Genomic DNA, 21,202 nt, shown 5'->3' with positions numbered 1-21,202 from the left:
GATGTGAGGAAAACGGCATCCGAGGCGGCTGACAACCCGGTAATGAGTACAGCGCTCGGTCCAAATCCAGGAACATGCTCCGCTGTGGCCCCGCTGGCTCCGGCCCCTCGGCCCAGACAAGCGCGGCTCCTGAGCCCCGTGATGCTAATTGGGCTCTGATGTATTGTGACGTGTCCACAGAGGAGGGGAAGGTGGGAGGGAGGGAGAAATGGGACCGGTGTGAGGAGAAGGGGGGAGAATGATTTAGAGGCGGGCCTTTGCTCTGACAGCCGCCTATGCAGTAGATGTTGTTGTTAATAAACCTGCACTTAATGCCTCAGCGCCACGGACGAGATTAAGGAGCTACATGGTGAAGTGTCAGCTCTTTCCATTACCTGCACACTCACACACACAGACCCCTGAACATACAGTGGCATCACAAAGTGAGAACAATCGGTGCGATTGTAGAGAGATAAATAGAGATGAATAGTTTAGTCTACAACGTTAGAATCACTGTCAAAGGCTGAACATTGGCGTGAAGCAGCGTTTCGTCATTTTCTCTTGTGAATAAGAATTATGAGGGATTTTATTGTTGCCGATTCACAGCTTCAGTGCCAAAATATTCACACATCATTGTTTTTACAATTAGTCAAAGCCACGGCGGCTGCTGGCTTCCTCCGAACGCGACGCCCCCGCTCGCACCCGTGCAGCAAAAGGTGGGAGTTGACGCATTGAGAGTCAGATTACGCCCATTTGCACAACAAACCTGCGCAGAGGCCTGACATTAACAAAGTGACATTTCACCGGTGTCGATGCGACGGCGCCGTGTCATAATGGCTGAACTTTTGCTCTGTGTTGCAGGCAGCCACGCGGGGCCCGGGGGGCGGCGCTGATGAAAAGGCGTCGTGTGGATTCCCCCTCCAGAAAGCTGCCACTCACACGGCCCCCGGGGGGCGGGGGGAGCGGGGCTGGGAGCTTGTTTGGGTTGTGGACGGCCGGCCTGAGAGGATGGAGCGTGTCAGAGGCGACCCACACGTTTCTGCAGGATCGCTCCCAGCTCTTGCCTGATCCTGAGCTGCGTGTGATTCCTTCCAGAGAGCACGCGGTAGCGTCGCGTGTGCTCACCAGCTCGCCACCGCAGCAGCGCCTGCAGCCGTCTGAGTGGAACACAGCCCGTGCAGTTACGTGGTGGCCTGAAGGAGCGTGGACGCCACGCCCGCTCCCCCCGACGCATCCTCCCGGGCCCCGTTGCCTGGCAACCATGGCTGATTGGGTTAGCTGGGTTAAGGAAGGGTCTGGCGTGGTCAGGAGGAATCGGATCACACTCATTGATCATTCCCTCTGAGAGCCGAGGCCACGGCCGCGAAATCAAAGCCCCTGTCATCACGTCTGAGAGGGGGGTTATTACGCGCAAGGGTGCGGCGGGCTTTGTTTGGCCGCTCGGCCCAACATCTGGTCCAGCATCAGTCTGAGGCTGCGACTACTGTACCCACAGTCGCAGGTGATATGATTGTAAAGAGGTTTCAGGCACTGTGAGGCAGATCTGAACAGAGGGTGTCAGACGTGCCTTCAGTGTCTAGCAAAGGCTGTGATTATCAGATATTATATATAGAGATATGGGAGATCTGTTTAAGGTCGTTAGCTATAATTTGGTTGAACTCAGGAGTATTAACAGGTGGTGGCTGCAGGTTGGGTGGACGGAGACCGCTCCAGCTTCTTCACCATTCGATCTGTGTCCAAACACCTAATGACTGACGCTCAGGGGAGGGAGAATATTAATTGACTAATTGTTGACGTCACGTGAATTGTTACAGACTTGGTGTCTGCTAGCAAACCCTTTCTCCCCTATGGATCACAGAATCGACCAATCAGTAGTTTTTTAATCATTCTCTGGGCTCCCTACGACTAAACCAACTTTAATCCAGAGAAGATTCCACCGTTAGTGTTCTGTTTCGTTTGTTAACACACTTGACAAGGTCGGAGCCTCTGTGTGAGCGTTTTGTCTGTTTTTCCTTTCAAAGCCTGACACGAACAGTCAGTCGGCACTGAACTTCACGGCGGGGAAATAAACGAACAAGGTGAACGGCAGCGAGAGACATTCCTGGGAGGACGTAATTTCCGCCATTGTTCAATAAAAACTCATAGAGCAGCAAATAAAAAGCCAGATTATTAGAAGTTTACTGATGAATGCTGGAAACGCGACGATGAGTTTCGGAGGTTTGTCCTTGAGCCCAAACTGTTTGGACCCACGGAGGAAGCTTTTGTTTGGCAAAGAGGGAAGGCCTTGTCATTTCCAGAGCTTAAACTCAGTTAATAAGAAAATTCTTACTCCAAAACATGAAATATTAGAGGCCGTGAGGTGCATCAGGCTCCAAACATCTGATGATATTTAATCTAAACGTATCCAAATCTGCGAATGGAGCGTAAACTGTAGCAGTGTAACGCCTACTAAGGCATGAGCCTCGGTTCATGTCTGGTGAAAACCCGTCCTCACCAGTGCCTTTGCTTCACACATCCATACTGGTTGGCGAGAAGGCAATGTACCAGTGTCGGGGCCGGCCAACTGTTCCACCAGTGCCGCGGGGCCTTGGCGGCGGCGGCGGCGGCTGAAGTCCTGGAGAGGTGTAAAGTGCAGCGAGGCAGCGTGTGGTGCAGGCCGGGTGAGCCCTCCCACGTCCCTTTACTCATGCTGTCCCGAGGGGAGGTGGACACCCAGCCAACTGGTGTCACAGCTCCTCGGCCAGACTCTGAGTCACCACGGGAACGGGGCGGCGGCGCCGAGCTGCGGGCCTCCTCTTTACCGGCTCGGGCGCCGCTTTGTGCCGGTTTGCACCTTCGTGACCTGATTTGAACGTTGGCCGCGTTGGTGTGTGGTTATTTGGCTGTGTTCCATCTTTCTGTCGGGCTTTCAGCATTTTTGTCGTCCTGTTTCCGCGTTTCTTATGTAACATCCTGTCTCCTCTGAATAAACGTCATAATTGGAGTTTTCATTGAAATGTGTCATAACTTAAGGCGGCTTCAAAGATTAGACCAACTTTTTCTTGTTTACAAAAATTTATTCATACAAATCTTACAACACTTTTTTTTAAACATTTATTAACTTAACCCTTGCAGATCGTCATGTGAAGTATATTCACTTCTATACAGTAAATATATATATATATATCATATATATATCTTGATCTATGATTTTAGTAAGGCTATTGGCGCTTTCATTATCACACATAGGGTTTCAGTTTCATGAAGTGGCGAAACTGATCCTTTTCACAAAACTCTACATCAAATGCTCTGCAAACAAAGTGCAAAAGAAAGCGGCGCAAGCAGGAACGCTTGACGTCCAAGCTGGATGGCACTAAAGATCCTACCAGATGTCTGTGCAACACAACAACAACAGCAACCACAACAACAACAACAAAAGGGTGAAATGTAAGCTGATGATGTGCAGCATTGTAGGGCCACTAAATAGCCATCTGTGATTCATGGCAATTTTAAAGTCGATGCAAGGCACCACAGCCGCAAACTGCTCCCTGCGTCACAAAGCCTAGAGGAGAATGCAAAATTAAACAAAGGTTGATACAGTAAACACAAATCGAAGGACTTGATCAGGTTTTCTGCAGAATGTCACCTGATGCATCACTACAGCTTCCTTTAAACTGGTCTGAACGTGCAGATGGCAACATATTGTTGTTTCTAGTGTTGTCCATGTTGTTTCCTTTATTTGTTCTCCATCAAAGCCTCTTTAAACTTCATTATGCCAATTAAGTTAACGTTTATAGGAAGAGAATGACAACTTCATCATCGCTACTTGCTCTTGTTAAAAGAGTACAAATTCATCAAAGCAGGATAAGGTTGTAGAGAAAGCAGTGAGGAGAACACAACACAAAACAACATCCAGAGATGGCTGGCGGGGGTTTGCAGCAGTCGGAAAGCAAATCACGCTACATGTGGGATGTCAGAATGTACCCCTCTTTTATTGGTGGTGCCTATGTGTGTTTTTATATCTGAATGTGGGAGATGCTCAAATGGGCGGAGAGACATGGGAACCCTCAGCAGGATAACAAGGCTCCACACACAGAAACCAGTTGATAGAAACACAAAGTCGGCACGTGACACAGGTCAAAGGTGAAAGCTCATTCTGTGAACACTGTAGAAGGAAATGCCTCAGACGTTTTCTGGTTCTCATTTGCAGAACTGCGATTCCTTTTTTTTTTTGTTCAAACATCTTGACTTTATATTTTAAGCCATTGGAACCCAACAGTGTTCACATTTGGTCTAACAAAATGACTTTCTGCCATTATGAAATTCACCCATTGCTTCCGAGAACAGGATGCAAGTCGATTTTGTACCTTTTAGTATCAATCAACGGAATCTGTGAGGCTCTCGAGAGACAGGAGCACGAATGAGGTGGAGGAAGATTTGGCGTTTGAGTGTTTGGTGCAAGATCACAAGAGTTAAAGATGAGAAGGGGAACAGAGGGAGGGACGGGAGGCGTCCCTGCGAAGGCATGGCCTCAGGAAGGAGCCCAAAACTCACCGGAAGCTCGGGAGAGAACTGTTTCAGCCATTCTCCCAAAAAAGCCTCAAACTCATCCCCGTCCGGGAGGGCATCAAAGTCTATGTCTTGTAGGATTTGGGGTAAACTTATGTCTTCAAGGCTGTTGTGAATAAAGACAACTAAACTCTTAATGTCACTGTTCAAAAAGCAGCATTCAATACATTATTGTCTTTTAAACTATTTATTTTCCTCACAATCATATCTCTTGACTAAATGTTTAAAAGACAGGGCTGATCATTTCATCATGCCAACAATTAGCTCCCCTCAGTAAATAGGTCTAAAAAAATAAATCAATGGATACATAAATAGGGGTTATTTTTATATAACGAACAAAAAATTGGTCCACAAAGTAGATATGTGCGTCCTCAAGTGCTTTAAGTACAAAATAAAAACAATATTATTATCAAAATATTCATTTTAATGGCTTACTTCATACATAAATACATGTTTAAGAACACAAAAGCGATCCACTGATTGTTCAAATCTCAAAATGACTTGGTTTGGGGCTGCACACGCTTTTTTCTTTCTTTTCTCTGGGGAGGGGAGGATGCTACAAATATGCCAGTCGGCGTCCTTTGTTTCTAATTCTCTGTCTATACCTTTTCCCAAGGACCGCTGCCAGGTATTTCTTGACTGCCATTTGCTTTCTGTAGCGGCTGTAGCTGTCTGTGAATATCCCGTCTGAGTGTCGCTTGGACAGGGGCTCCGAGCTGTCGTCCAACGTGTTGCCCGCACTGCGTGAGAGAGAGAGAGAGAGAGAGAGAGAGAGGATTCACTACCATCACACTGACCTCTGCATGTACAGCCTGTGGTGTCGGATGAGAACTGAGGGTCTTTGTTGCAGCATCTCAGACCTAAGACCACATTTGTGAAATTATCATTTTTTCGTCAGTTCTTTATTTCGGAGCGGTGGCTTTGTTTAACTTTCAGTCCATCCCAGGATGTTTTGTCTCAGGCAGTAAAATCTGAAAGAGCTGCTTCTCGGGCTGGAGTAATTGGATCCCTCCCTTGCATCGCGAACCGCGGGGACTCAGTCCTATAACTTATTCATAAGGAAACGAGTTTCAGCCCGAGCGTCTTAATTCTTCTCTCGGCGTCTTAGAACCACGCGGCAGAAAATGCCGCTGCCCGAATCAATCAAGTGCCCGTTTGCTGTGTATTACTATTAAACAGCAGCATGCTGGGACACGATGGGACCACAGACATATACAGCACGTATAACAGCGTGAATTGTGTGCATTTCAAGGACCAATCGTACAAAAGTAAAAACGTTCACAGGACACGAAACAGTAAAAGAGGAGGTGACAACCAAAAGGAAGTTCTTACCCTACGCGCTTTGCCATCAGAGAATGCAGATATTTCCTTGCTGATAACTGACCCAGCGCTTTCCTGTAGGCTTTATTAAACATGCCGTCTGCATGCCTTTCCGTTCTGGGGTGATAGATAGCCACACAGTAAAATCACCACACGCCCAGCGCAAAGGCAACAACGTCAAGCAGCTCCGCAACAAACATCTACTAAGACCTGATGGGGCCTTAGTCGTTCTTCTGAGAACGGTCTAAAGGCGTACATTATTTGGCAGAATGATATAATAATGAATGTTACAGCTGCAGGTTTTAGCACAATTAATCTCCTTTTCAATAAAAGTCTAGGACAATGTATTTATCTTCGTGTCAATGTCAATTCCCCACGTTAGGTTTTTTAAAGCTTTTCTTGCAATTTGGAAAATTCAAATTGTCGATTTAAAAAAAAAGATACACATTTTTTTCAACTTATTAAAATAAACTCTCGACAACAAATTTCGACAATACAATTACACTGATTCAAACAAAACGCACAACATATATGGACATAAATAGGACTAAAGCAATGGGGTGTTCGACACAGAGGTCTGGGGAAAGGGCAGTCTGGGCTGCAGCGGAGCTGATACTCACCTTTTCTCTGGTGGGTAGTACAGCGTGTAGACGTCGTCAGCGACAGACGGGGGGCTTCTCACATCCAGTTGGTCTCTGTCGTAATCCAGGGACGGTAAAGAGTTTCCATCCTCATCATAAACCTCACTTTCAAGTCTGAGGGAGAAAAACAGTCACGCCTTTTCACACTTCCAGTGGATCCAGTGCGCACACGTGTGACAGGGAACTGAGGGTGCGATTTAAATAGGATTTACATATTCAGGATGAAAGCAATTAAACCAGGCGTTTGACATCAGATCAGCGTGTTTCGAGAGCCCATTAGACCCTTAATTTATTTTCTTTTGTTACTTGTAATTAACATTTCTATTCCCCAAAAATTCCCTGAACGTTTCCTATTAATTATCCAAGGTCGTAAATTGGTCAACTGATGCTTGCAGGACAGCGAGACACTGCACTTCACTGCACCAGTAGCCAAAATTACATTACCGCTGCTCCCTGGTGAATGTTTCGCTGTAATTAATTCTGAGAGCAGCCTTATGGATTGTCTGTGAGACGATGCTGTCCGGCCAGAGCCGATGCCCTGCTGCCGCCGCGGAGCGTCACCCCTTTAACACAATTGCCCCGGAAATTCCCCAACAAAAGCTAAATGAACCCGTGAGAAGTGAGGTTGAAGTAAGGAGTACGTACCTAACGCTGGGAAAGCTAAGTCCCACAGGTGAGGAGTTGACGCTGTAGTGCATTATGATTCCATAGATGACTAAGGCTAAAGTCGCTTTATTAGACATTGTCCTGCTGCAATAGAAAAAAGACGGCATCGAGTTTTATCAAGTGCAAAAAACAATGATTTCAAGCCCTGGTGTGAAAAATAACTTTTGCATCACATCACATCGGACTTTTGTTGAAAAGCTCTCAATTTTACGCTGCGTAAAACTACCGAAAAGTGTTCCGTCTTACCAGTGGCGAGGTGCCCGTGCGCGATTCACTAAAGACCTTAACCAGGAGAGTGCGGTGGGATCTCTATCTCCGTCTCTCTCGCGCTCTCCCTGCCGCTCCTCTTCCTCTCTTCCCTTCAGTGGAGCTCCTCTTCAGTCTCCTTGAGCTCGCTCCGAATGTGCCGCCTCTGTGCGCCCGCAGCTCAGCTCTTGGGGTTTGCTACGTGTACTCGGTCATGGGAAGAGCGCCAAACATTTGTCTGCAGGAAACTTTCCTGGGCTCTGCGAACTTAACTCCACTTGGTTTTTTATTCATGAATCCGTAAGACATGCCTTTTTCACTTGTCACGTAGCAGAGAGGGGGCAGAGCGGGGAGGTGGGCGGCTGCGTCATCGCCGCCCCGTACCACTGGAGTGCATCCTTCTTCCGCGTCAATGAAAGACCCCGAGCCAAGTCATAAAAAAGGATGAATCTAGAATTCAAACATTATCATTAATTAAATTGTGAATTAATGTCAACATTTGACGTCACGCCATAAATAGAATCACGTGTCCTTTGAAGACTGGAGAGATGTCAGGAGCTGTCCGGTTCTGAAATGCGCAGCGGCGCTGTCCGGTGCTGAAGAATGACTGACAGCTCCCACTAAAGTTCCTCTGAGACTCGAAATAGATCATTCTGAAGCAGCTGACTTCATTCATTAGTCTCTGTTTGCGTTTTTATTCTGTTTTTCTCCTGTTCATCCCTATCAAGGACAGAACTAGAACCAGATACTGATCAGTGTGTGAATCAATTCATCTGGATAAAACACCAATACAATCCTTACAGTGCTCTATGATAATGCAATAAATGCATTGAAGTTAATAATTAGTTGTCTTGTGAAGCTGCCCAGTATTAAGTGATCAACAGTCCTCTATAAAATATTTCCTTAAACTAAAGTATCAATGACTCTTCTTTCAGACAGATTATCTTAATAGAATTGTTCTATTTTTAATTACAGAGCTGATGCCTTTCTCTTTAACACCCAACTATCTGGAAGCCAGGCTCAGTCACAGGCAGTCATCAGACTTCAAACCTGCGTCACCTGGTTGAAGGACATCCATGGTTCAGCAGTTGAGGTGCTGCATAACATGTACTATTCAATCTGTCAATGACTAATTTGAAGGAAAATACTCTTTACTCTTGCATTAATGTACAGCAATGTTCAAAAAGTAGTTAAATGTATTCCTTTATTCTAGCTTCTATTCTGGTGAAAAGTAAAAGTATACAGTCTGCTGAAAAATGTTTACTATTTTCAACATATCTTCATATGAGTGCAATGTTAATATCAACATAACTATTTGTGACATTTCACTGCGTCAAGATGATTTAGTCTTTATAAACTCTATGAGCTGGATCGTTTAGTCAAGACATCACCTAAAAGGGTCACAAGATAAAGTGAAGGGGTCAAGATGTAAAAATCAGCCCTGTTGTATTACTTAACCTCAAACACATTACTTCAAACTGGTTAAATGAAACCACTAATACAATACTATACTGTACTGTACTATACTGTACCGTGCTGTACTGTACTGTACTGTACTGTACTGTACTGTACTGTACTGTACTGTACTGTACTGTACTGTACTATACTATACTATACTATACTATATATTTTGTATGTGATATTTAACAGTTTTTTTTTTACTTATCAGTGTTTTAGGTGATCTAGTTTTAGGATGATGTGTTGCATTTCATTCAGAGCACTTCATTCCCTTTTATGGCTCTGACGTCATGTGACGGTTTGCTTAGCAAAAAAAAAAACACTTTACACAGAATATTAAAGATGCTGAGAAAATATGTGTGGCTTAGTGTTCTTCTGAGAGAGCACCGCACCCAGGTGGACGCGAGAGGCAAGTGCAGTGTAGTGCATCACGTCTCTTGCAGAGAAAGATATAAAAGACGCAGTCAAATGTCTGAGAAAGAAACATTTACAATAAGAGAAAAGCAATCAAACACCTTAATACGTAAAATAAAAAGTGTTAAATATAATTTGCAATTGCTATTTGGGAAATCATCATCATCCCGTGTTCTAAACACAGGGCTTTGTTTAAACAGTGTTCTAATTATGTTTAACATGAAACAATCACGACTGAGTAATCACACTAAAATGAAAATTAGTCATTCAGCTTTGATCCTCAGAATCTAATCACAAAGATAATAAAAAATCATCCACCCTGGTTTTATTTCCTGTGTCACCTGAAACTGGTAAACTATCTGATGAACATTAACAGAAAGTCCACATACGGGAAGTTTTCTGTCTGGCTCCTGAATATTCACCACAGATAGTGAAAAGAATTATGCCTCTGCTTGTTCAGATGAGAACAGGCAAACAGGACCTTCCTTCAGTCCACACGCTTTAATATATTTCACTTGGAAACCTGCTTGGCCGAGCGTTATCACAGCAAACAAGACGAGACGGGAACATATGAGTCAGGCTAATCTTAGCACAGTCGCCTTTTTATAGCATCCACTGGTGCTGACGATTGAAGTTTAAAGGGTTTTATTGAAGTCACAGTCTCACGGGTCAAGCGTTTCAATTCTGCTCAGTGTTGACAGAAGACAGCTGTGTGTGCGTGCGCTCATATTGCTCGTGTTGTTGGGACATAAATCTGTTTACACGCTCACTCTGCTCCTGTTTGAAGACACAAAGCATGACCTGAAAGTATAAATCCTCAAACGGAAGGGAATTTTGGAAAAAGGCTAGGACTGTGGCTCATGTGGAGGAAATTATTGTTAGTCAGTTTACTGAAGTGATGGAAACATGACCGTGTACATGGGTGTAGTGCAACTGCAGCAATAAAGCTGGGATTTTAATGAATTTGTGTGAATAAATAATAAATAGGGCACAAAGAGTTAACAAATAATTTCATAATTAATCATTTATTTATTAATCAATGGGAGACACAATGAACATTTTATTATGAATTCACACATTATTCAATCATTCATAATGAAATATACACATAAAATAAGCAGTTATAAAACATATCTATAAAATACAGTTACTTCACAGTTTGGATACAAGTTTTATCTATTCTTTCCCTCATCTACTAATATTTTTAACATCCTGATGAAACGCTTGCCCTGCAGCTGCACCGTCATTTCAAGCCGGCAGGGGGCGGCACAGACCCACATTCGCGTGTCTGAGGCGGTCTGGTCGCTTTTTGTTGTCACCGCCACAGTCAAGTCGCCGGTCCTCTCCTCTCTTGCCTTCACGTTATTATCATCTGCTCGCTATGCGCTCTTTGTTCGACCCGTTCTGCTCCAGTGAGCGTCCCTCTGCCGCTCTGGGATCAGCTGTGTAGGACGGAGCCGCGTCTCCGTCTCCAGCTGTGTGGCTCCAGTCCCGTAGGCAGGGTCGGCCATGTTGTTGTGTGGGGGTTGATGTAAGTTTAGTAGTAGGAAGTAGGGGCTGGAAGGAGCTGGGACACTTCAGGATCGGACTTTGTTGATCCGGACCATGCCGCGGCTGGATCCATCCCCTGTGACCCGTGCGCTCTGGTGACGATGACTCTGCCCTCGTGCGCGTCCCCGTCCTGAAGGATTGTGACAGTTGCGCTGCGTTGATTTAACTTCAGCACCAAAATCGGACCACAATTTCTCTCCTGGATGGATGGAGTAAGGATGAAAGCGGCGCGATCCCGGCTGGAATAACTGGGATTTCCCCCCGTCCAGGATCGGTTCGAAGGGGAAGCAAAGAGGGAACAGACGGCGAGACGGACGCGCATTTGTGAAGGTGAGCGCACGGATTACACGGGTCTTTGTCAGCGCTGCTGTGTCGGATGAGGATGGGCCGGAACGCAGCAGCTGCTCGTCCGTCCGACCTGTCATCAACAAAGGAGCGAAGCCGCCTCGGTGTGAAAGAATCATAAACCCGCACGGGTTTAGTTCACACAGCAAAAGCAAAAAACACGTCGACATTTTTAATCGTAATCAGCGACTACGCGACATGTGCTCAGTCCCAGTGGAATATTATTGTTCATATAATTGTAAAATTTCAAGCTGTTTAACTACAAATAAGGCTGTAATTTCTTAGCTATGACCTGTTTCCATGTGACCCAGGTGCCACCTCATCATTTCATACTTCTGACCACGTCTTTGACTCATGCTGATTCAGGTTACAGTGAGGTCAGTGTCGGGCTGTGGAGGAGGAGCTCGTCCGGACCCACTTGGTGATGCTTCCACGTTGAAGAGCTGAATCAGAGCTGCTGATTTATTTGTCTGCGTCCACTGGGCGCTTCACCTCCACCCGCCTGCAGGAAAACTCATTCACTATCATCCCGAAACCTGACTGCTGCCTTGTATCCTGAAGTCGAGTCATTTCCAACCTACATATGTGGGACAATGTGTTGCCGAGAATGGACCCAACCAGTGTCAGGGCTAATTCCTGTTACGTCAAAATACAGGTGACGAAGTCAAAATCTGGGGCATCAGGAAGTGCAGCTTCCATGTTGAATGGTGAAGATACTACAGAGACATTACATTTATATTTACAAATGTACTTTTTTGGGCAAGGCAGCGACACTCCCATCTACTCATCCACGCATCTACTCCAGTAGGTGGTTTCATTGGGAGGTTCCCAAGTGTGAGTGGACGTCCATCACTCATCAGTGATGAATGGACCCTGCTGCTCTTGTTAGATGAGAGTCCTACACAGCGATGCTCTGACGATTCCCCAAAATAGCTCCCGCTCACGTTCCAGTGCCAGCGCTCAGGTATTCCCACAGGACTTGTTATTCTAGTGAAGCGTGTGATGTCTGGCAGCGACAGGAACGCGTCCAGAAGCAGGTTTAGGTTTTCAGGCACTGCCTCTTTCCAGGAAGGAGCCTCAGGCTGTGGATTTCTCAAGTCGAACTCCTTCCACAAGTCTCTTCTTGCCCTTTCCTTGCCGTTTTCCCGGCAGCGCAGCTCCACAAGCGCTTCGGAGGAACCATATGTTGGGATTCGCGATGTGACGCTTTCCATTCGTTCTGTCACGTGACATTCGCCCAGACCTAGTTTTAAGAGCGGGGCGTCGGGGGAATGCGGTGAGCGGTGGCAGGCACCATCTGTTGCGCGTCTGAAGGCCAGCGGCGCCGCAGGGAGCCGCCGCTGGGCCCGGGTGGACTCCGGCCGCCGGCTTGATGGATGGAGGAGCCTCGCCGCCGCGCTCCCCCGTCAGCTCAGCTGTCAGACTCCCAGCCAGGCGTCAGCTTCCTTGGACTCTAGGTCATTCGAGCCACAGGGGGGGGCGGGGGGCGCCAGATCCAGTGCGATGCTGAGAAGACCAAAATACATTTAAGATTTGCTGGTTTGTATGAGAAGCTTACAGTAAGTCGGGGACATTTAGGTCACGTGGCTCTGGGGACGGCAGCTGGTTGGTCGCTCAGCCTTTCTGCAGCAGACTGAAGTGTCTATGAGTTATTAGATGGATTGGCACAACATATTTGACATTGACATGTTTGGATTTTTAAGTATTTGGTAATTATAACCTTTGTTCTACCAGGGAACCTCATTGGGCTTAAAAGTCTTTTAATGAATTTCTGGTAAATCTCTCGTGTTGTTTAGTGCTGGCTGGAATCAGGGCGTGTGGGTCGGTAAATAGGTGAAGCAGAAGCACTGAGGCCTGTGAAGCCAGAGAGGACGTTCCTGAAGTAGCCATGAAGCCACACGCTGCATGTTCAGACCAGTCGGCAGAAGCCTCGGTGCTGGTGGAGGGTTGGGTTTCTCTGGGGAACATCTGGAGTCTGTTCACAAGTCAGCAAATAGGTTTTGTTCTTTACTTTGGGCTATGGTCAATTATTTAAAGCACATTTGAAATGATACGGACCAGTGATGTCTGTTTCGGTGGAATCGTTTTCAACTTTCTTCTTGGAGCAATGATTTCAAGTAGGTTTTCTGCTGTAGCAGCTCTGACCTTGTTGGATGCATTATGTGTTTGCTGTTATCTATTCAGCGGTTTTCTGCTTTGCTGCGTTTGAAAACAGATGGATTGGAATACTTCTATAAAACGTTGATACTATTTGCTCCTGTAAAGCCAGAACGTCTTTTGTCCGTATGGCGTGTTCTTATTTTCGCTCCTCAGCTCGGGCTGAGCCTCACACAAACCGGTGCAGAGCATAAACATCTTTCACAGTCAAGTCGGCGGAAGAAAGCAAAAAAATATTTGCCTCCAGTGAGTTTTTTCAGGCCGTCTGTGCCAGAACATAATGCTTTGATTAAAGCTTCATGAAAAGTCAAGTTCCATCCAAAAGCACCACATCGCTGCAGTGAGAGGGAGGAAGCAGCTTCTGCATAAACACTACGTCCGTTTGTGTGCGATGACACGGGAACTTCCTCGTCTTGAACTTTTCACCTTCACTGTTCATTGTGTCTTTTTGCGCTGAGCTGCTGTGACTGGGAGTAATGTGGCGTTCGCATGCGATGCTGAGGTCATGTTGTCTTCCTGGGGGCAGTGGATGGGCCGTTGCTATAAATAGCAGCTCAGCAGAGCCGGTTTGTGGTTTCATGCGTCTGGTTGGTTGTATTAGACCTGGATGTGATATTTTGACCCACTATAGCGAAGTCGGGATTGTTACTGCTGTTTGTGCAGTGGGACTAACGTGGTAGGTCACGTGCAGGTTGGGTTAGGGGTCAAAGGTCAGCAGCGCTGCAGCTCCAGGCCCCGATGGTCAGTCCACTATCTGGTTTCTGTTATTATCCTCTTAAGGTAAATCCACCATCCTCATAATCCTCCTATAGCTCAGGATGGTGGCGCCTTTTTGCTCCCCTCCCAGCTGGGCATGTGCTTTTCTATTTGTCCGTCCACGTGATCAGACGCACCATGCAAAGGGCTCCAGGAGTTGGAGGGATGTCGTGTTTTAGAAACGGCTGACGCTCGTTTTCAGAAGGGGGAAAATATCTGCGTCTCCCTGGAGAGCTGCCGACTGACGTCTTCCCCCGCTCGTCTCTATGTTAAAGGCAATGCTGGCTTTCAAGCTAAAAGTCACTTTTCTGCGCCAACATTCTCAGCGCCTTGGCTGCAGATCTGAGATCAGGGGAACTTTTATTTGGCAGCCACCTATAAAGCAGCGTTTATTAAAATGCTTTTGAAGAAGGTTTTGTGACGAAGGGCTGGTGCTCGTAGCCTGCATTTGAACCAGTTGTGTGCATTATCTGAGCCGACTGTTGTCGATTTCCGCGTGCGAACTCGATGAACCCTCGATTACCCCCCTCCTTTCCTTACCCCCCCGCACCTCTGAATATCAAGGCTCCACAAATCAGTGAAAGCTCTATTACACGTCTCTTCTCTCCACGTGATCGGCTGTAACTCCCCGTCGGCAGCTGTGCCGCTCGGTAGCGCCAGGTTTGATCCGCTCGCTTTCTTTTCAGAATAAAAGCCTTGATTTCATGTCAGCCCTCTATTGTCGTACTCTCCTGTAATGCCTCGGCGCCAATTAACCAATATTGAGTCCAACTCCTCGAGCTGCTCTTGTTCCTGGCGAATGAAACCTCTCCGATCTTTCTGCTGCTTTACCTCACAAAAGACTGCCTTTAATCTCCCTAACGTGGCTACGAGGCAACAGGGGCCTGAAACAGAAACCATCAAGGACTCCCATTTGTTCTTATACTGTACATGCAGATTTGCTGGATATTTAGTTTGTGGATGTTTTGCAGGTCTTTATGTCACTGCAGCTGTTTTTCTACCCTGCTTCTCTCTCGTCACTTTGCTTCTCTTGCTTCTTGTTTTTATTTTATTTTTTATTTTTTTGCACCAATTGAGTTGAGTTTTATTTCTTTGCTCCTTTTTGTTGATTTAGCCTCAAGAAGAGCCTCTGGTTTGAATCACAGCTGTGGAAAAGCTGTTGTATTCTCTTTGCACAAGCGTTGGGATAACAACAAAATGCATCACAGCGATTCAGGCCAAAGGAGCTTATTTATCCTCCTCCCGTGCACTTTATACTGTATGTCCCAGTTGCCACATGGCTTACAGTCTCAGCAGACGCAATAACAGTGAAATGATTCACATTGCAGGGTTATTAAATTTTCATTTCATAACATAATGTTCCAGCGCCCACAGTTCTTAATCCCTTGACCCTCACGCATCAAAAGGCGAGTGATTATTCGGCCGCGGCGTTTATCCGTCCGCAGACGTTACATTGCAGCTCTGTGTGTGTCTGCAGGCCGACGCCATGGGCTGCATCAAGAGCAAAGAGGACAAGGGCCCGATGGCCAAGTGTCAGCGGGACGGCTCCCTGCCGTCGGACCCCAGCGCTGGCGCCGCCGCGCCGCACGCCGGCCACTACGGGCCCGAGCCCACCCAGCCGCAGCAGAACCAGGTCCACTCATCCGGTGCCGGCGCAGCCAACTTCAACCACGCGCTGCACGTGGCTCCTTTCGGCGGCTCCTCGGCCGCCATGACGCCCTTCGGCGGGATGTCGGCCTCCTTCTGCGGCCCTGTGTCCAACTCCTTTTCCGGGGCCGTCTCAGGTATGCTGTCATCGGTGGACGCCGACACACAAAACAGGCCGCAGTGCGTCCGCATGTTATCTGGCTATCGCTCTAAACACATCTGAGCAGCTTACCACGACCCCGAGAGCAAAGACACTGAAACCTCCTGTTTAGGTGGGATTTCGGCTGTAATCCTTTTTGGATTATCTTCTATCAGACGGGCGAAGGTGCCGCTGCCACGGCGCCCGCTTTCTGTGGGAGCTAACGGGATTAGCGTCCACGGCGCTGTTGTCTGCGGTGGGCGTGTGCACGTCGTCTGTCAGGGCGAGTGGGCGGGTCGGGCGTCGCACGGCGAGGCATTTGTTCCTCCACAGCTCCGTGATGTTCTGCGTGTTGTCGACCCGCTCTGTGCAGGTGGCGTCACTTTCTTTGTGGCCCTGTACGACTACGAGGCCCGGACGTCCGACGACCTCACGTTTAAGAAGGGCGATCGCTTCCAGATCATTAACAACACGTGAGTGTGCTGATGCTGACGCCTTCCACCCGTTCAGTCAGACGCCTCTTTGTCTCCCGACGCTGCCTGAGGTCCCACTATTGTAATGCAAATTAATGAACCTCATTCAGTCCCATTATTCAGCCTTTAACACGTTTTCAATCAGCTCAGGAGCTTTTAGCAGCACGGTTTCCTTTACTCTTTGGAGACTGGGCTGTAAATGATGAATCTGCGCATCACGCTCGCTTGTGTCTTCTCTCCTGCAGAGAAGGCGACTGGTGGGAGGCTCACTCCATCAACACAGGGAAGAAAGGCTACATCCCCAGCAATTATGTGGCCCCAGCCGACTCCATTCAGGCTGAAGAGTAAGACTGGTGTCACAATGGCGGACGGCGTCAAAGCTCCCATCTCATGTTGGTTCATTCACTCATTCAGTCACTCATTCATTGTCTTCGTAGGTGGTATTTCGGTAAAATGGGACGTAAAGACGCCGAGAGGCTGCTGCTGAACGCGGGGAACAATCGCGGCACCTTCCTGGTGCGGGAAAGCGAAACGACTAAAGGTGGTCCCTCCTCTGCGCATCCACACACAGCTGCGACAGGCGGCGCCCGTGGCCGTCGGTAGCACAAACCCTGTCTGTCCTCCTCCCCCCCAGGTGCGTATTCGCTCTCCATACGAGACTGGGACGAGGCCAAAGGCGACAACGTGAAGCACTACAAGATCCGCAAGCTGGACAGCGGCGGGCACTACATCACTACACGGGTCCAGTTCGATGCCTTGCAGAAGCTCGTCAAACACTACGCAGGTGAAGCATCCGGCTCAGGCTTCGCCGTCCTCATTTATTATTATAATTATTATTATTATTATTCATGGCGGGCCTCGAGGAATTATCCTGGAAAATTGAGCTCGGTCGCTCTCGCCGCCGGGCTGAGCCGCCTGCAACAGACCGGCTAAGTGGCGCCGAGGGAGATGAGTAGCTTTTAATTGGAATAACAATGGCCGGCGCAGGTACTGTAGGATGTGGTCTTCAGCTCTCTGAACCTGAACCTCAGATCGGGTTAAATCTCTGTGATCCTACGTTAAAGCAATTTCAGCCTGACCGTGGAGAGGGTCGTAGAGAAACCTCTTCATCTCATTCATATTTCATCGCAGCTGCTCAAACAAGGCCGTCCATACTTACAGTACTCGCTCGCCCCTCCGCGCTACTGCAGCCCTGTGTCGCCTCGTTGCAGAGCACTCCGACGGCCTGTGCCACCGGCTGACCGCCGTCTGCCCCACCGTCAAGCCTCAGACCCAGGGCCTCGCCAAAGACGCATGGGAGATTCCCAGGGAGTCCCTGCGACTGGAGCTCAAACTGGGCCAAGGCTGCTTTGGAGAGGTCTGGATGGGTAAGAATCTATTAGAAACTAGCTAAACTCCGGATTTATTGTGTCTATTCTAGTCCGTTTCCTGCCGCTGCTTCCTTTGTTTGTTGTATCTTCTTTATCTCAGTCCTGAGGACAGCTGCGGACCGTTTGCACGTGCACCCTCATGATCCGCGAGCTCATATCCGCTCCCAGGAATATTTTCACAGGGAGCGCATGCATGACAGCACATGTCGGAGCAATTACGGCAGCTAATTAATGATTTGGTCTGGCTCCCAGCTCATTAACAACGCTGATTACTCCTGCGGCCTGTGGGCTCGCCTCACGCCCGCCTCTGCCTCTGCCTCTGCAGGCACATGGAACGGCACCACTAAAGTGGCTATTAAGACGCTGAAGACGGGGACCATGTCGCCCGAGGCCTTCCTACAAGAGGCCCAGATCATGAAGAAGCTCCGGCACGACAAGCTGGTGCCCCTCTACGCCGTGGTGTCCGAGGAGCCCATCTACATCGTCACGGAGTACATGTCCAAAGGTACGAGACAAGCTCTGACGGAGCATCAAGCCCCAGCCTGTGGAACCTCACCCTCACTCCTCTTTTTGCAGGAAGCCTGCTCGACTTCATCAAGGAGGGCGAGGGCAAGTTCTTGAATCTCGTCCTGCTGGTGGACATGGCTGCAAAGGTGAGATAACACCCGCAGAGTCAGATTTGTGTCAGAGTTAAGTTTAGAGCTCTATTTTCAGCTTGGGATTTAACAAAAGGAAGGCGACAGCCTCAGGTACTGTAGGCGCGTCTTCCTCTCCCAGATTTGGCACACGTTGCTTTTGTTCTCTGCACCTTTCACTCTTCCTTTCATGTCTCACACGGCGTCTGATGTGCTGACTTTCACTATGTGGACTGCTTTGCCTTTAGATCGCCGACGGCATGGCTTTCATTGAGAGGATGAACTACATCCACAGGGACCTGCGCGCCGCCAACATCCTCGTGGGCGAGAACCTGGCGTGCAAGATCGCCGACTTCGGCCTGGCCAGGTTGATAGAGGACAACGAGTACACGGCCAGACAAGGTGGGTCGCAGGCCAACGAGGTGTCGGGATGGAAACAGACGAGGCCTCGGCCACAAGACGCCTCCCCTCAGACGCTGCTGTTTTCTCTCATTGAGATATTAAGCCGTTTCTTTGTGTGTGTGGATGCCTGGAACGCTAATCAGACCCCGTCTTCTTGTCTCTCTTCTACCACAATCAGGAGCCAAGTTCCCCATTAAATGGACGGCCCCGGAGGCGGCGCTGTACGGCCGCTTCACCATCAAGTCAGACGTCTGGTCCTTCGGCATCTTACTCACCGAGCTCGTCACCAAAGGCCGAGTGCCCTACCCAGGTGAGACACTACACACACACACACACACACACACACACACACACACACACACACACACACACACACACACACACACACACACGTGGGGTTAAATGAGGCCATCCGATCAGGAGAATCACCAAACCGATGCTGCCCCCCGTGGAGACGTCCTTCCTTCACAGAGCTGCACTTCACATCTCCGCTTAGGCAAAGTGCTGAGACAATTCACAGAGTAGTCCTTATGCGGCAAATGTTTTAATTTATATTCTAGCCAAGGATTAGAAAAAAGATTGAATAAAGCCTCGGCCCGAAAGGAGCAAAGTCTGACAACCACAATGACGCTCACGTTACTTTGTCACATTTGTTTAATCAGCACTAAAACCAAAATGGAATTAAATCACGAACCCTAAATTATTATAAGCTGCATCTCCTAATAATGATGGTTTTACTGGTGCAGCATGAAAAGCCTCTCGGGTTTCCTGTCATCACCCTCTGACCCGTCTCCTCCTCAGGGATGGTGAACCGGGAGGTGCTGGAGCAGGTGGAGCGCGGCTACCGCATGCCCTGCCCCCAGGGCTGCCCCGAGTCCCTGCACGAGATGATGAAGCTCTGCTGGAAGAAGGAGCCGGACGAGAGGCCCACGTTTGAGTACCTGCAGTCCTTCCTGGAGGACTACTTCACCGCCACGGAGCCGCAGTATCAGCCGGGAGAGAACCTATAGCCTGCACGGATCCAACCACTCCCTGCTCTCTCTCTTGTTTTGTTTCATTATATTCGGTACTACACAGATGTGACCTGTGTGAATCCTGCATTGTTTGTACAACTGAACAGAGTGATGGACTGGGCGGAACCAATACATGTGACATAAGCTGTGATCAGGCCACACGTTAGAGAGCAGGCTTTCATCTCTCTACATTTCCCTCCAAACTGTTATAAGTTATAAGTAATAATTATAATAATATAAGTAAACTAAAACTGCAAAACTAATATATTTTGGTGATTGACATTGGCTTGTGAAGGTGAGGGACATTATTAACTTTATTCCATTTTACACTTACAGTGCATTTCTTTATCTGTGTCAAATAAGCGACTAGAGGGAGACTGAAACTGTCTTACTACTTTTTGGTATTTACAGTTTTATTTCTAAGGATTTCTTCATCATATAAGCATTTTATACCTTGATGCGACATGATTTTGTCCACAAGTGGTCATACAGACATTAACCTGCGGCGCCGTGGACGACGACTGCCAGCAGCGAACAGAGGACGACCTTAAAGAACGAAACCACGTCCTTATCTTCTACAATGTGACTGTGGAAGGGAGAAAAACCTTGGGCTCATTTGATCCAAGCTTTTTGTGCAGCAATACCAGTTTTTACAGCAGTTCCCTCTTTCCATTTTGTTCTTGTGTGGAGTCATTTGAAAAAGTATTATATTCCATTAACTGATGTGTGAGCTTGTAAAAAGGGCTTTGTATGTTATGAAATCCTCTTTTTTGTAATATTAATGATTAAATGCACACTGCGTACTTTACTTGGGCAGCAGGGTGTGGGTGGGGACTCATTTATGAATTTGTACAATTAAAAATCTGATTTTAACCTGTTTTGTGTCGTTTTTGTTGTAATTAGACATTTCCGGTGTCGCTTTAACACTAGAACTACTGGGTTTTCTAAATATACCCATTCCTACTAGAAGGTGGTCAAATGATCTGCTCGGCTAGCTGAGACCCTGAATCATCTGTGAACAGCTGCCTTTGTTAGGTAAAGAGGGCCATCACTGACGCACTCTAGGTGGTGGGTTGCGTGGGCTCGCTGACCCTGCTCCTGTCTGCAAGGCTGCACAGTTCCTATGAGTCTATGAGTGACATCCACTGTTACAATGTTCCACCGCTATGTGCTTGGATTTACAACGTGAAATGACGAGTGTCATTGTTGCGGTCTCACCGAAGGAAGCAATAAGATATCATCATCAATATTACAATAAGACAGTTTCAGAACCTTCTCAAATGTGGCGAAGCTTTGTTTATTTACAAAAAAAAAATAGTTCAAATATTGTTTGCACTGTAACGTCATCAAAAATTACAGAAAAGATGACAGTACACCCATCAAGTTTTAACAAATGTGCAATAAAAAATATAAACAGAAAACGCTTGAAAGCGTTTTTTATA

At 47.5% G+C, this 21,202-nt stretch overlaps 2 protein-coding genes across 6 annotated transcripts; one reads left to right on the top strand and one right to left on the bottom strand.

Moving 5' to 3' along the window:
• Positions 1-3,020: 3,020 nt before the first annotated feature.
• On the bottom strand, positions 3,021-7,707 carry LOC114854356 (glucagon family neuropeptides-like). Of its 3 annotated transcripts, XM_029148654.3 has the most exons (7): positions 7,401-7,706; positions 7,134-7,238; positions 6,468-6,602; positions 5,860-5,964; positions 5,133-5,267; positions 4,513-4,633; positions 3,021-3,520 (listed from the first exon to the last, which is right to left on the bottom strand). In XM_029148654.3, the coding sequence occupies exons 2-7, from the start codon at positions 7,229-7,231 to the stop codon at positions 3,512-3,514; spliced, it is 603 nt and encodes a 200-aa protein (XP_029004487.1). In that variant the 5' UTR covers positions 7,232-7,238; positions 7,401-7,706; the 3' UTR covers positions 3,021-3,511. The 3 variants fall into 3 exon arrangements, with proteins under 3 accessions (XP_029004487.1, XP_029004486.1, XP_029004489.1); XM_029148653.3 differs by lacking the exon at positions 5,860-5,964 and having other exon boundaries at positions 3,021-4,633; positions 7,401-7,707; XM_029148656.3 differs by lacking the exons at positions 3,021-3,520; positions 4,513-4,633; positions 5,860-5,964 and having other exon boundaries at positions 4,931-5,267; positions 7,401-7,699.
• A 2,834-nt stretch (positions 7,708-10,541) lies between these two features.
• LOC114854215 (tyrosine-protein kinase yes-like) lies at positions 10,542-19,986 on the top strand. Of its 3 annotated transcripts, none has more exons than XM_029148416.3 (12): positions 10,542-11,153; positions 15,559-15,865; positions 16,241-16,340; positions 16,586-16,684; positions 16,778-16,881; positions 16,975-17,124; positions 17,552-17,707; positions 18,036-18,215; positions 18,287-18,363; positions 18,594-18,747; positions 18,926-19,057; positions 19,549-19,986. In XM_029148416.3, exons 2-12 carry the CDS (start codon positions 15,568-15,570, stop codon positions 19,755-19,757), a joined length of 1,659 nt encoding a protein of 552 aa, XP_029004249.1. In that variant the 5' UTR covers positions 10,542-11,153; positions 15,559-15,567; the 3' UTR covers positions 19,758-19,986. The 3 variants fall into 3 exon arrangements, with proteins under 3 accessions (XP_029004249.1, XP_055364078.1, XP_055364077.1); XM_055508103.1 differs by lacking the exon at positions 10,542-11,153 and adding an exon at positions 12,317-12,707; XM_055508102.1 differs by lacking the exon at positions 10,542-11,153 and adding an exon at positions 12,770-13,285.
• Positions 19,987-21,202: the final 1,216 nt, after the last annotated feature.

This window comes from Betta splendens, chromosome 4 (genome assembly GCF_900634795.4).
Source record: "Betta splendens chromosome 4, fBetSpl5.4, whole genome shotgun sequence".
NCBI lineage: Eukaryota > Metazoa > Chordata > Actinopteri > Anabantiformes > Osphronemidae > Betta > Betta splendens.
Note: the sequence above shows the minus strand (reverse complement) of the source record. Positions and strands in the feature narration are given on the sequence as shown.